Source organism: Lygodium microphyllum, chromosome 19 (assembly GCF_053477565.2).
Source record: "Lygodium microphyllum isolate KBCC chromosome 19, Lygodium_microphyllum_v1.1.10, whole genome shotgun sequence".
Classification (NCBI taxonomy): Eukaryota; Viridiplantae; Streptophyta; class Polypodiopsida; order Schizaeales; family Lygodiaceae; genus Lygodium; species Lygodium microphyllum.
In genome coordinates, this window is record NC_141153.1 from 8,017,408 (window position 1) to 8,031,658 (window position 14,251).

Consider the following 14,251-nt stretch of genomic DNA (forward strand, 5'->3'; position numbering starts at 1 on the left):
GTTTTTGAGGCAGGCCATACTGAAATTTCAACTTATTTAGCATGATGCAGTGAATTATTTGATGATCGCGCGTCCCGCATACTTCAGAGCCATCTAGTTCAGAGTTGGACCTACCAGGTGGCCTGAACTTGTTGATGACTAATTAGTTTGAATTGCTTGCTCAAATATTCAAATTGACCATAAGCATGTCCATCATAAGGTTTTAGCCAATTGCAAGACATTGTATAATTAAGTCTAGACACTCGACAGTAGCACTGCAGAGTCCATACACAATCAAAAGAGATTTTCCTGTTTATTACAGACTTGATTTATCAACAAATTCTGGGCCAGATCGGCCGAGTCAATGTACCCCCAAATTGGGATTTGAATTACAATTTGGCATTTCAGAGCGAGACCCAGGATCTCACAATTGTCTGTCATTCCCCCAGCACGAGTGCTTGTTTAAGGGTAAAGAATTCCTATGGCATACAACCGCAGTCACTTGCCTAGTTCAGGTTTTGATACAGCAGCTGAGCGTATTGAATATCTTCTAGCTAATCTACTTCAATGGGGAGGGGTAGAATTAAAGAGAGCTCTGATTGGAGAGAGAGGTAGGAAAAGCTTTTGTGGCTCAAACCTTGCAGATTATGTCTCTGGTGATTTTCACTGCAGATATAGGAACAGTCAAGAGACAATGAGAATATATGTGCTGCTGTACAGAGAGACCTCCCATGGCATCACTAGGAAGGGGAGTGGCGCTTCCTCTGGTACATAATGTATCCCAGAAATGCAGACATACATGAGGTCCACAGAACCTGCACATGTTTTTCCTAGTGAGTGAACTTGCAACAGTAGAATAGTACATGTTTTCTCAGACACAAATAGAAATGTTTCTACATGCCTTCCAAAATCCCCAAACCTACCGTCTGTAAAACGTGCCATCTGTTCCAATTCTCCAATTTTTTCACTCTTATCTCGAGTTCTTGAAGGAGTTCCTCCACAGGCATTGGTGAACCCACAATATCATCTCCAGAGCTTCCAGCCTACTCGGTGCCAGCAAATTTTGTAAGACGTATTAAAAAAGCAGTCCCACTCTAGTTAGTATTAAGACCTTTCCAATTCACCATCCAACGGTACCTGAGACTGTACCAAATCCACCCAATTTCGAAGTTCCTCTGCTTCGAATCCCTTAACGAGGTTTCCAGAAACTATATTGATGTAAGGCTGGCAAACAGAAAGAATAAACTTTAGATCGTACTTGAAGTGTTCATGGCCACCTCTTTATAACCTTTAGTTATATAGAGCCCCGAGGCATACGTCTGCATGTCAGGATCTGCTTCAAAGGTGGGTGTGTATACCTTTGTTGTGTAATGTCCCTCCAGGTTAAGGGCGACTCCTGCTGCAGCAACAGCCTCTTTGTTTGATCCTTTTATTTGAATAAACGGATTGTTGATATTTTTCAGATTATCCACCTCAATCAGAATCTGCAATCGACAATGATTATCTATGTGCAAACAAACTCTCTTTCCACTTGAACTTACTTTTAGTTTGCATATTCCTAAGCATTCCTACTAGATGCATCGACAATGATTCTTGAAGAAACCAGAGCAAAGAGGCCAGATGCCTGCTCTGTCTGAGGTAAAAGTCTGTAAGTACACCAGAGGAAGTCAGATGAAATGAGAGAGGGAAAAACCTTTCCGTCATGAAAGCTAGTTGCTGTAGCCTCAAGGTAAGCCACTGCCTGATACCTTGCAATCAAGCCATAAAAAGTTTCTCAGTTTGTTTTATCTGTAGAATGAAAACATTGAAAGTCGACTTCACACGGCCTCATTCTTCAAAAGATGCATTTGATCCCACCATTCAGTCAGTCATTTTCTACGACCACCTCCATTCTTACCCCAGATTCAAAAGACCCGCTACCGTCCGGACACTTATATCAAAATCCACCTTAGGTTGCACAATGAAGTTGCCTTCTATGATTGGCTGTCAAAATTACAGACACGCACGGGCGAGTACGCGCACACACAAAACACAACACCACATCACTTCTGATCACATTCTCTGAATATCTCTATTTAATAAAGGGTAATTGACCAGAAACTACATGTATGACTAATATACCTCTCGTATTAGGAGAGCAAAGCGCCCTTCACAATGCCGGACACGAATACAGTTGCTTTCTGTTAACAAGCCATTCGATGGAATACCCGGTAAATGTAAATATATGTCTCTGAAGTGCTGGACAGTGGAGGTAACTCTTTCTCTATCAAGAATTCTCAAAATTTCCTGAATATGTACCTGCTCAAGAAAAATGCCCCTATAACCTGTTAAAGAATTCATCACCCCTGTACCATATGCCAAATAAAAGTGACATGACAGTGTGAAGTCGAAAGAACAAATTTGCACATGCTGCACAGAACTCTCGCACATCAAGCATGTAGACAGTATGGTAAAGGTGCCAAATAAGGCAGCACCCTCCAAAAAGAAAATGGACCATCCTGAATGGAGTGGCAGTGTGGAAAATCCACACAAAGAAGCAAGACATACATAACATTCCCCTAGAGTTATAACTGAACCTACAGCACAAAAGACTAATGCATAATCCTATGGGTAAGTCTCATCTGCGCTAGACAGTGTCTAATCCCAAATTAACGGCAGAAATGCAGTAGGGAAAGTCTCAATAAAAAGCTTAAATGTTATCTTAACCCATACAACAATTTTTCTTGCACGAGAGATAATAGTTGAAAAGGTAAGTAATGCTAGAACATGCCATGTACTAGGATCAACATGAGAAGCTTTTGAAAAGTTTCAGAGTTTACATTTCCTGCTGCAGGTGGCAAATATGCTCACTGTGAACAATCGCAAATCAGGCCTTGAAACTACAGGTCTGTGATGTGATGGGTAGGCAATAGCAGTACAGAGGAAAGGGCCAATGAGGTGGCGAGTTTGATATCTGTCTGCACAATTGAGATATTTGAATACACGCATTGCTAGAGCAGTCACAAGTTAGTTGTGTATGGAAGGCATGTAATGCAACTGGGCATTGCCCACATCTAGATGGCCATATGTTGGGCAGGTGCTGTGTCATGAAGCACGGCATGATGCATGGCAGGCAGGCATCAGGAGTGTCAGGCAGTGTGCCACAGGGTTGGATGGCATTCAGACAGACAGGCAGACAGTTTTGGATGACAATAATAGGCAGACCTGTTGGGAAAACAACTTGCATGAGCGTGTTGAAGGAAAAAGTCAGCTTGAACATCATCATGATCATCAAAATGAAGTCCAAGCCTTTGTTTGCCACCTCCAGTGATCATGATCCGGAGAGTCTACAGAAGTACCATGAGTGCCAGATTGTGCAAACATCGTCATGTGGTTCAAAGAGCACAAGCAAGAGTGCTAGTGGCTGCATGAAACTGAGTGAAGACTGATCAAGACTGCTCTGGCACTGTCTTGGATTGGGTAGTAAGGCATCTCCAAGGACTCCAACTCCAGAGGAACATGTGCACATTAAGCATGCACAAGAGCACAGCATGGCTACGCTATAGGTGGCCTTACATTGCACTCTTCCATATTACATCACAACATATGACTTGAGGATCTATTCAACCTTTGGGTTCTCTCATATCTTCAAAATTGTGCATTTAGGACATTATTGCCTTATGATTGGTATTAGAGCCAACTTGGCAAATGGCAAAGAGGAATCAGAATTGGAGGATTCCCAATTTTTGTTTCTCGTCTACAGCAGTTTAATCCATGAGCTCATGTTGCAAGTATTGGTGACATGCACTGAGGCAAAGGTGATGTGCATGGAGGTAGTGGTGCTTGGCCAAGAAGTCACAATTCTACAAAAGCCAGATGAATTTTTTCTGATTGCAGTCTCCTAGCCTGGGGGTTCGTCACCAACATGGAGAGCTACTAGAGTGAAGGTTGGACCATCTTGAGAGCTTGGTGGTTCCTAATTCCCTACATGATAACTTCAATGTTGTAGGCGATCTTCTCAACACTTGCTTGAGGGTCGTTGATAGCAAGAGGCCTCACACAACTTGGGCGGTTTCTCCCCCACTTGGGCGTTGGTGATGTGGTTAGAAGTCGCGGCACCAAGAACTCACTGTTCTATTAAGCCAAATAGATTATTCCCAACCCCTTTTTCTTCTTTTGGAGGGGGGAAGAAAGGGGGTTTATATATGTGAAGTGAAGGTTTGACCATTCAAGGGCTTGGTTGTTCTTGATCCCTTAAATGAAAGCTTCAATGATGCAAGCACTCATCTCGACACTAGCTCGAGGCCTCTTTGTATTGAAAGGGCTAGCACAACTTGGGTGGTTTCTCTCCCTTAGAGCATGCTTAAAGCATTGTATCATGGCAAGAGAGAGCATTGTCCTCACCTTTTAGGCTCTTTCATCCTTTCTCCACCTCTTTATCAAGGGGCCGCTTGGGCCATCTCAAGCGGCCCATTCCAATAACCTTGACCTTGTAGATGAGGAAGAAGGGTTGTTTCTTTCTCCTTTTTTCTTGTTTCTGTGTGTTGGGTGTGGGTTTTTTTTTTCCGAGGGGAAGGGGGGTGGGGTGGGCAGCCTTGGGATTTTACCTCTCACTCGATGCCAAAGACAAGGGGAACCCCACAACTTCAATGGACCCTCAAATCTCCCTCATCAAGAAGGGACAAGTGGCTATTGCAAAGCCTACTATCCTAAAGTTCAATAGCAAGTCGGATGGAATGCTTGTTTGCATATGGGTAGGGGAGTCATATAGTATCCTTGCCTACATGTGGCATATAGTACCCCATGTCCACAAGAGTCTTAGTGACAAAGTGTCTCGTTGGTGGAAGCTCTACCTCAAGACCCATTTAATGAGCACTTCGTCCTTCAATGCCCCCATAATGAGCACTTTGGTGAAAGTTGTACCTCAAGACCCCTTTGGTGTGCACATGGAAGCTGTATGTCAAGCAAGGCCCATTCAGTGTGCATGTGGAAGCTGTATCTCAAGACCCATTCAATGGAAGTCATACCTCGACCCATGCAATGAGCTCTTTGGGGGAAGTGGAACCTCAAGTCCAATGCAATGAGCACTTGGGTCGAGTCTCGCTTGGCCATTCTTCACCAATTCACTCTTATGGACTATAATTGCCATATCACAATGGATGTGGAGGCACGATATCCAAACGCTTTGGAGCAAGCCATGAATTAGGCCAGCATTTTTGAGAAGGAAGAGAGGCACAAGAGGGCTGGTCAACCTAATCAATTAAGCGGCATGGGGACCATAATGATTTGTGTCACTTTTAGGCGCACATGAAATAGCCAAGCTTGAGATTTCCAATAGACAAACTTCGCTTCCAATCTTTGTGACATCCATTTCAGCAAGAGTCTTGGCTGTACATCCACACCCAAGGGATAACCAAGTTGCCTAACAATGTTTCCCTCCTGAACAACCACACCCTACCACCCCAATTCAAACAAATTCGAGCCAATACAAGCAATAAGGGAGGATTTGGCAGCATTGATACGGAGACCTCTGACACATGTTCAAACAACTCCCAAACATCTAAAGTTTTGCGAAGATTATAGGCGTCTGCTTTTAGAACCATAGACGTATCATCAGCTAGCGCCTGACCAACAAAATGTTCAGTGACTCCATTGTTTAGCATAACACAAGAAGTAGCACCCACACTGATGGTGTAGGTTAACCTGGACATACGAGGCCCAAAGCCCATGGCATGCATGAGATTTGCAAGAAAAGACCATTCTAGGAAATCAAATGCCTTCTCTAGATCCAACTCTACTGGAGCAAACTCCTGCTACATTTGTCGTGCATAATCTACAGCCATCTGCACATTTAGGATATTATGGAGAATGTTTCTGCCCTTAATGAGCCCATATTGGTGTAGATACACAAGACCAAGTAAATGTTTATGTAGATAAATTGCCAGCACCTTCGCCCATAGTGCCCATTAATGAAATTGGTCTCCACTGTGTAAAAGTTTTAAGGGGAGGGAACTTTAGGAATCAACTTAATCACCCCTTCTTTCCACGATAAAGGTATGCTATCTGAAGCCCAAATGTGCTAGCACATTGCCGTAAGAGGTTTTGCCAGCAAAGAGGCATAGGTCTCAAAGAATTCATTGGTAATACCATCCCAGCCAAGATTTTTATCATATGGCAAATGCAATAAGACATCCATAACTTCACCCTCATAGAATTAGCATCCAAAAAGACTAGCATGTCCTAGGGAACTTGATCTTTGACCAAGGCACAAAAGGCTACACATGCATGAGCAACCTGAGGAGAGCATGCTTGTTGTGAATCTAAAAGGTTTGCAAAGTAGTATCGATACATACCAACAATAGTTTTGGGGTCCATGACCATGTGACCATTTGCATTTTGCAATCTCACCACATTTTCTCGCACACGGGATGCATGCAAAGCTTGACTTTTTTTTTTTTTTTGACTCGAACAAGAACTCTCTCAAAGACCATCGATTAGATCCCAAAGCTTAGCTTGCTGATAAGACCACAATTGAAAGCCGTCAATAAGTTTACCCAACTTTATAGATAATGAGACCAAAAAAGCATCCTGTGGAGAATCAAGTAGCAGAAGACGAACCAAGGCCAATGTGTTCTCCGTAGCATGCAAACGGCGCTTGGTAAGCAAAGCATAGTAAATCCCATATTGCCTTGAAACCTTTTGCGCATTAGAATCAGTTTTTCAAACAAGTTCAAGCCTTGTAGTGGAAAATCGCATAGAAACCTTTCAAGAAGTTGGCTCGTGTATCCCTTGAAGACAACATGACTCGAAAAGGAAGAGTTGAATCGCAAGGGCAACCTGCCCAAGAGTCTAGAGACCCACAAAAGCATCCGCAGGCTGTCTAATCATGTCAAACTGCAAAGGGAAATGATCAAATCAAACATATTGCTGCAACACCCGCATTTCCAAAATTATTGGTAAAAAAGAGTCCTCATGCATAGCATAGATATGGTCCAATCGAGATCACGTGTCTAAGTATTGGGCTGAATGAAATGTAAACCCTGACCGATGGAGAAAGCCATGACCAAAGACCCTATTTGAGAACATCCTTCACAAAAGCATTCCAAGCTCGGGCTTCTGGGTTATCCATTAGGGGATGTTCAGAAGTAGACTGGGAAGAGTGTTTGCCCATAAGCAAACCCATTCTACCCAAGCACAAAGAATCACTAAGACGGATCCACGAGGCCTAATGATGCATTGCATCATTTAGACACATAAAAGCCAACAAGCCATAAAATCTACCCTTCAAAAACAATTTCAACCACTAGAAAGCATCCATGAACATCATTTTTAGTAAGCAATACCAGAATTTGTCATGTATCACCATCAGGACACCGGAGTACCACCGATATTGAATTTTTACGTTCTTGCTCTTTCTATTCTGGACATCGACCCACCTAGAATCATCAAGATCTCAAGATAACACATGTTGCTTATTTTGAACCAAATCCTTTTGCAGAGTCCTTTCTCCAGTGATAGGTGCATCAACCATCATATCAATATCCAGAGTATGAGTAGCAACAACATCCCTTTTTTTTGGACACTTGGCCATGAAGTGACCAAGCTTGCCACAAGAGAAGCAGTGGCCTGCAAATGCACCCCATTTAAGTCTAAACCATAGGGGATGCATACCAGTGCAATTAAGATGCAACCAATTGGGCCTTTTCCTAGAGATATCCCACAACATGCACAATCAATTCTTATTGCCTGTCCTCATACTTGGAGACACCAAAACCATACCGATGTCTACCATTGTATCCCTTAACAAAGGCCAATAAATCTCAGGACAGCTTTTCACCTCAACCCACACTAGACATTCCTATTTAAGCAAGCATTGAAAATCAGCCACGGGTCTCCATGGCACCACATGTGCTAATTGTCTATTAAAAAAGAGAGGCAGCCTGCCTAAAAGGTCATCTCTATTCATAGTTGATGTAAACATGACCTCATACAAGCCCCTCTTCAACACAATCACACCTTAAAATGCTAACTCTTTATTGGGAAAATCACCAAAGTAATTAGTTGTTTGTGCATATAAGTGTGACAAAGATTTCAAAGAGGTATTATTCTCAACAATCATCATGGAAGCATCTACATCGTGTCAACTGTGTTTCACTACATGCTTGCATTAGAGCATGGAGCCATCTCCTCAGTGCATGGGACCATCTCCTCTTCTACCTCAGAATCCGGCCCTACATCATCAACCACCTAGCCTATGAAAGCTGCATTGAGCTTAGACATCCTCTCTCTCTCTCTCTCTTTGGATGACTGCTAACAAGGATTCACCCTAACTCGACTCCTGGCTTGCACAACTGCCTAACAGTGTAGGGTTCATGAAGGTCTCATTATTGACTGCAGGGCTGCGTATATGACTTCAAGGTTGTGGTTGTTGTGACACACGCACACACATACATGTGCATGCCCTTGCAATCACACATACACAGCCACACATGCTCGCATGGTACAGCACGATCACACAACACTTTGCAGCAAGTCTCTTGAACCATTTGTCACTCTCGACGGCTCCCTTTCTCTTTGTGTCTCTATCTATCTATGTCACCTGTGCATGTATAGACCAACACACACACACACACACTCTCTCTCTCTTTTTTTTTTTTCCGTAAAACACACACACTTTTTTTTTTTTCGTATAAAACACACACACACACACACACACACTCTCTCTCTCTCTCTCTCTCTCTCTCTCTCGTGAAGTTTGAATTAATGTATAGAAATATTTATATCAAGCCTTCTAGCCAACCAAGCACAATCATAGCCTTTGAAACCAGCCTTCCTTCTTGAAGAGGGTAGTGAAACCTAATTAAGCACTTAATTACAGTAATTACCAAATTCACAAAACTGAAAATGCACACTTTACCACTTTAATCTTGGACATTGGATACCCTATTGGCCCAAAAACTGATGCCCCTTGTGGTATTTCTTTATCTTATATTGCAAATAGAAGAAGTACAAGTGAGATTCTCCAATCTCCTCCGCTAACCCAAGTGCCTCTTGTTGTCAAAAATAACCAAGCCGCCTCCAAACCAATTTGCCCCTTGGTTTTATTGGGGATTGGCCTTAATCCTACTCCTTGAAAGACAAATTCATACCCAAATCTGATGTTGGTTAGCTAGCCTCTTGAATCTCCCTGAAACGCCTCAATTTCAACGAATGGAATTTAAGTCTACAAATTATATCAATAGCCTCTCCTTACTCTCCAACAATCTCTACCACTGACATTGATGGCCAATAAATTGATCTAGATCCAAATGTGACATTGGATACCACCTAATATCCGTTAGACATAACTTATTACAACTTTTTCCTTTGGCACCAACTCATATCTCAGAGTCTTGGGTCCCACACTATGAAATAATTAACTTGCATCTCACATGTGTAAGTAACATTATGCTAAGATAAGCAATAAATTTTCACATCCTTTAGACAAACCACCCCCTTGAAATCTCTATAATAATCCTCGATTGCACTGGATTGTGCCAAAGAAAAAACATATTGCACTAGAATTTCCATAAGGCATCACAATCACAACATTGGCCACTGTTGTCCAGTCATTCCATATACACCAATTCTACTAAAATTTCCAGCTAGCATATGCATAATATAAAACTAAAAATTAGTCTAGACTTGTTGGTAGAAACCCATTGGATGCATTCATAACTCACGTTTCTTAACCGTTCTAACTTTATAACCATAGTAAAGCATATTCTCAATATAAATCATGGCTGAAACCGTCAATGACATTCACAAACATGTTGCTGTCCATGAAACCACCTGTAAACCATTGAAAATTGAGCATAATCTGATCTAAACTGATCACTTGCTGATCTAAAAACTGATCTCAAATTGCTGCAAATGTGACCCCAAACTAATCACAAAGTGATTGCAAAACCTGATTGGAAATTGAGGAAGCAATGCCAAAAAGAACGAGATCATACCGATCATAATGCATTGACCATGCATTGACTAAATTTTAGTCTGACATGTAGAGGCCAGCTCTGAGATTTCTAGTACATGAACCTATCATGAATCTGGGAGGCCATCCAATCCATCAAGGCATGGGGAGCTACCTCCACACCAATAGGATATCCCAAGTGTCTAGTTATATTCCCCCTTGGGATCACAATTTCATTCTAGCCCAAGGTGTGCAAATCATTCTCCGTACAGGAGAGAAGGGTAGATTTCTGAGTATTAACATGAAGACCTGATGCCAAAACAAAAAGATTCCACGCCACCATTGCCCAATTAACATTAGTGCAATCAGGCTTGAGGAACATAAAAGAATCATCTGCCAAAGATTGACCCACAAGCTGGTCTCCGCAGGGTAGAGATAAGCCAACTATCTCACCTTGAGCTGCCAACTTATCCAATAATGAGAGCGTTAGGCGAGTAACTAAAGCAAACAACAAAGGGCTAAGAGGACAGCCTTACCGAAGAGACCGAGATAAGGCAATTTCTTCCATAATCCCTCCATTAAGAGCAATACGAGCCACAACACCCCGACTAATAGTATCAACCAAGGAAATCATACGGGGACCGAAACCCATTGTAGACATTAATTGCTGCAAAAATGAGCAGCTAATATGATCAAATGCCTTCTTAATATCCAATTGAAGCATAACAACTTGCTGGTTAGAAGCTTTGGCATAGTCAATTCCCATTCAAAATGTTGTGCATTATATTCTGACCTTTAATGAAACCATATTGACGTGGGTGTACGAGGTGTGGAAATACTTTTTGCAATCTGTTAGCAATAATTTTGAAAAAGATTTTATATAACAACCCCATAACAGAAATGGCTCTCCATTGTTTCAAAGAGGTTGGAGAAGGAACCTTGGGCAACAACCTAATAACAACAATCTTCCAATTTGAAGGCATCATACCAAAATTCCACACTTGCTGACACAGTCAAGTTAATGGGTCCTTAAGCATTTCCACATGGGCTGAAAACAGCTCATTAGGCACCCCATCCCAACCGGGAATTTTCCTATGAGGCAAGTGGGACAGCACTTCTTCCATTTCATCTTCTAAAATATCGGCCTCCATTAAGTTCACCCATTCAGGTTTGACCTGATTACTAACCAGGTCACAAATATATCTTAGAGTAGAGAGAACAGCATCAGAAAGAATCACTTGCGGACCCAGCAAAGACCTATAAAAGTCGACACTCATCGGAATGAAGGAGACATGATCAGTGACCATAACACCCTACCCATTCTTTAAGTGCACAATATTTTCCTGGGCACAGCAAACGAGCAAAAATTTGATGAGTTTCGCAGTTATTATCGTGTAAAGCTTTGGCTCTGGCGAGCAGTTTGTATTTTGCATATTCCTCTTCCTGAAGAGATTAAACCCTGCCTTTCAACCATTCAATGCATGTGAGCAAGTCGTCATTGGAATCCCCAGACTGACACAGAGACAAGGAATGGGCCAATAATGATTGAGCATGCTGCAATTCAGCTCAAAAAGAGGAAGCATGCTGAATACCATAGTGTCAGAATAACGCTCGCGCATTATCCCTAAAAACAGCCCATGCTTCCATCCCTGTAGATAGTACCCTCGGGCTAAAAGAAGCTATCAATTGCTGAACACCTACCAAAAACTGGTTTTATTGCAGAAAATATTGATTAAAACAAAGAGGCAAATGTGCAAGGAGAGCCTTAAATCCATGAACAGGTCTGTGGCTCATTTCCAACACCAAAAGATAATGATCTGACAAAACATGCTGTCTTTCCACCCACATATCAATGATTGCGAAAGAAAAGAATCACTCTGGCAAATATAGATCCTATGTAGTCTGGCCCATGTATTTGAATGCTGAAAAGAATGATAAGTATATCCCGCTTGTGATGGATACATCTAGGACCACGTCTTGTTTCAAAGACACCGCTGCAAGAGCATCCCAAGCCTGACGCTCAGGACCATCCAAAACTGAATGCGGAGAAGTCGCCTAATCCCCAGATACACATGCATTAAAATCACCCATGACAAAGCCTTGACGGGCCATGGCAAGGCAGTGCAAGTCATCCCAAAGCTGACGGCGTTCCCTTGCAATAGGAGTATACACACCTACAAGCCACAAAACCTCTCCCTCATAAAATATTTCCAGGATCAAAAATCAGCCGTGAGTATCTTGCAAAACCAACACTGGTTGCAGGGAGGATTTGACAACCAACATAACTCCCGATTCATGCAGAGCTCGACCACTAAAAAAGGCCGCATAATCCTTATATACATAAGATCTAGCCAAAGCGTGATGTTTGTGCTCCACAACACAAAAAACATCCCAATTTCCAACTACCACAACTTTCCACAACCGATACTACTTGCTACCCAAAGAAATAACCTTTTTTTTTTCAAATAAAGTGTAGCTAATTATATTACTTTAGTAAAAACCCGAATACAAGGAAGTACTCTTGCTCAAGAGACTAGCTGGAATTGATGCAGAGTCACACATATATCAAATGTACAAGCCTCTCAGGGCGGTCTAGGGGGGATGGGGGCAAGAAGCCATGGAGGGGGGGTGTATCGTCATCTGAGGTTGCCTGCCTGCAATACGAAAAATAGATCTTGGCCGCCCTAAGTGTGCATGAAATGACAACGGAGCTCCTGACGAGCTCTAAACTCGCCCTGCACTTGGTCTCATCGGCCGCGGAGAGAGTGGATGATAGAGGTCCAGAGTTTTGCTAACATTGCTTGTGCTGAAAGTCTCTCTCCGCCAAAAGCCTCTTGATACCGCACCTTCCAGATATGCCATCCAGTAAGACTCCCTATGATCTCCCATATCTTCGAACGGTTTGTTGTGGGCTCCAGTACATGGCGGATGGGTAGAGCCTCCAACCCGACCATTGTACACCATCATGCCTCAATAATGAATATTGTGTCCTGCATCTCGGCCTCATACAGAAGGTGACGGCCCTGGCTAACTGCCTGCCAGCAGAAAGCTCCCCATGAGATACATCCAAGGCTGACTGCTATACGGCGGAGGATGCGACATGCTCCTCTCCACACAAGTTGCGCCACCTCACACGACCAAAGGCAATGCTTTGAAGTTTCCAGAGGCTGTTGTGTGAAGCGCTTACAACCAGGACCCTCCTGCGTTTAGGCTAGTCAACTTCCCACCGCCAGACCTTCATGTGCCACCAGCCATAAGATACGATACCCTCCTCGGCCTCCAGCTATCCCATAGGCGTCGCCAAAAGGTCCGTTGGAAAGCCTCTGTGATGCTGTGCTCCGCCCAGTGCCTTCGACGTGACGGTGCCCATTCCATGTCCTCCTGCATCAGTACGTGTCTGTCAATCCTGGCTATGTACTCCATGAATCTCCCTGGCTTCTTGGCGACTGCAGTGTTCGGCCATAGCCACTCTCTTGGATCCCACTCCAGCTCATCAAGTGGCCTACCCTCCCAAATCCAGAGGCACCACTCCCTAAGCTCCTCCTAGAAGACGTAAGGGTCCAGCCCGCCATGTCTTCCCCTGAAGGCCAACCAGCGAATCCTCCTCAATGGAAGGACAACTATCCCCTCATCCTATTGCTCTCTGTCAAGGGCCAAATGCCCCCCCTCCTATACGATGAAGAAAGTCCCATGTGGGGCACCTCCCACTCTACTTGCCACCTGTAGGGGGATACCTGTCGGTGAGAACCTAGCGGCCCATACCTCCCTGGGCTCTACCAACTCTCGTCTCGGAGAGGCAAGCCACTCCTGAGGTATAGCTACGTCTATCTTCCTTCTCAACTCCACTCCTCTCTGGCAACCTGATGCCCGCTGTAACACCCCCTCGTCCATCATCCTGTACACCTCACGTCATGTCCTGATGATGCGTTCCGGGCCGGCCTCCCACCCAGCCCACTGGATGTGGGGGCGCTCACGAATATGTACCCCCTCCCGATCTCTGACCCGGGGATTCCAGATCACCGGCTGGCAGTCTATCTCCTCTTGGCAGCCTGGGGGGCTCTTAATCAGGGCCTAACGGAGACCCTGCTACCTACAGAAGAAGCAAACCGTGTAGGAAGGGGGATTTGGGGGGGGGGGGGAGGGAGATGCGGCCTGTTGTGAAGATCCATCTCAGGGAAAGCATCCACTCACCGCCAAGCCTCGATCTACACTCCTATAGACCCTCTTGCAATAGGACCTTCCAGGTCTTTCCTCCTAGTGTGAGGCCGCGAACTACTAGCTTGCCCAAGAGGGCCATACTCTGATACTCTAGATCTATGATCCCTAGCCGTCCCTCTGACT

At 43.8% G+C, this 14,251-nt stretch overlaps 1 protein-coding gene across 4 annotated transcripts in view; it reads right to left on the reverse strand.

The window, feature by feature from the left end:
* Window positions 1-266: 266 nt before the first annotated feature.
* Window positions 267-14,251, reverse strand: part of LOC148019537 (P-loop containing nucleoside triphosphate hydrolases superfamily protein) — a 186,393-nt gene continuing 172,408 nt past the window's right edge. The window contains exons 20-26 of one of the 4 annotated variants that reach the window (XM_087701030.1): window positions 2,101-2,277; window positions 1,877-1,962; window positions 1,673-1,727; window positions 1,338-1,463; window positions 1,117-1,203; window positions 903-1,022; window positions 267-794 (exon numbers count right to left, since the gene is read on the reverse strand). In XM_087701030.1, coding sequence (XP_087557156.1) covers window positions 720-794; window positions 903-1,022; window positions 1,117-1,203; window positions 1,338-1,463; window positions 1,673-1,727; window positions 1,877-1,962; window positions 2,101-2,277 — 726 coding nt within the window. In that variant the 3' untranslated portion in view covers window positions 267-719. Of the gene's footprint in view, window positions 795-902; window positions 1,023-1,116; window positions 1,204-1,337; window positions 1,464-1,672; window positions 1,728-1,876; window positions 1,963-2,100; window positions 2,278-14,251 lie in introns of those variants that run through there. The other 3 variants (XM_087701031.1, XM_087701032.1, XM_087701033.1) reach the window with 3 other exon arrangements.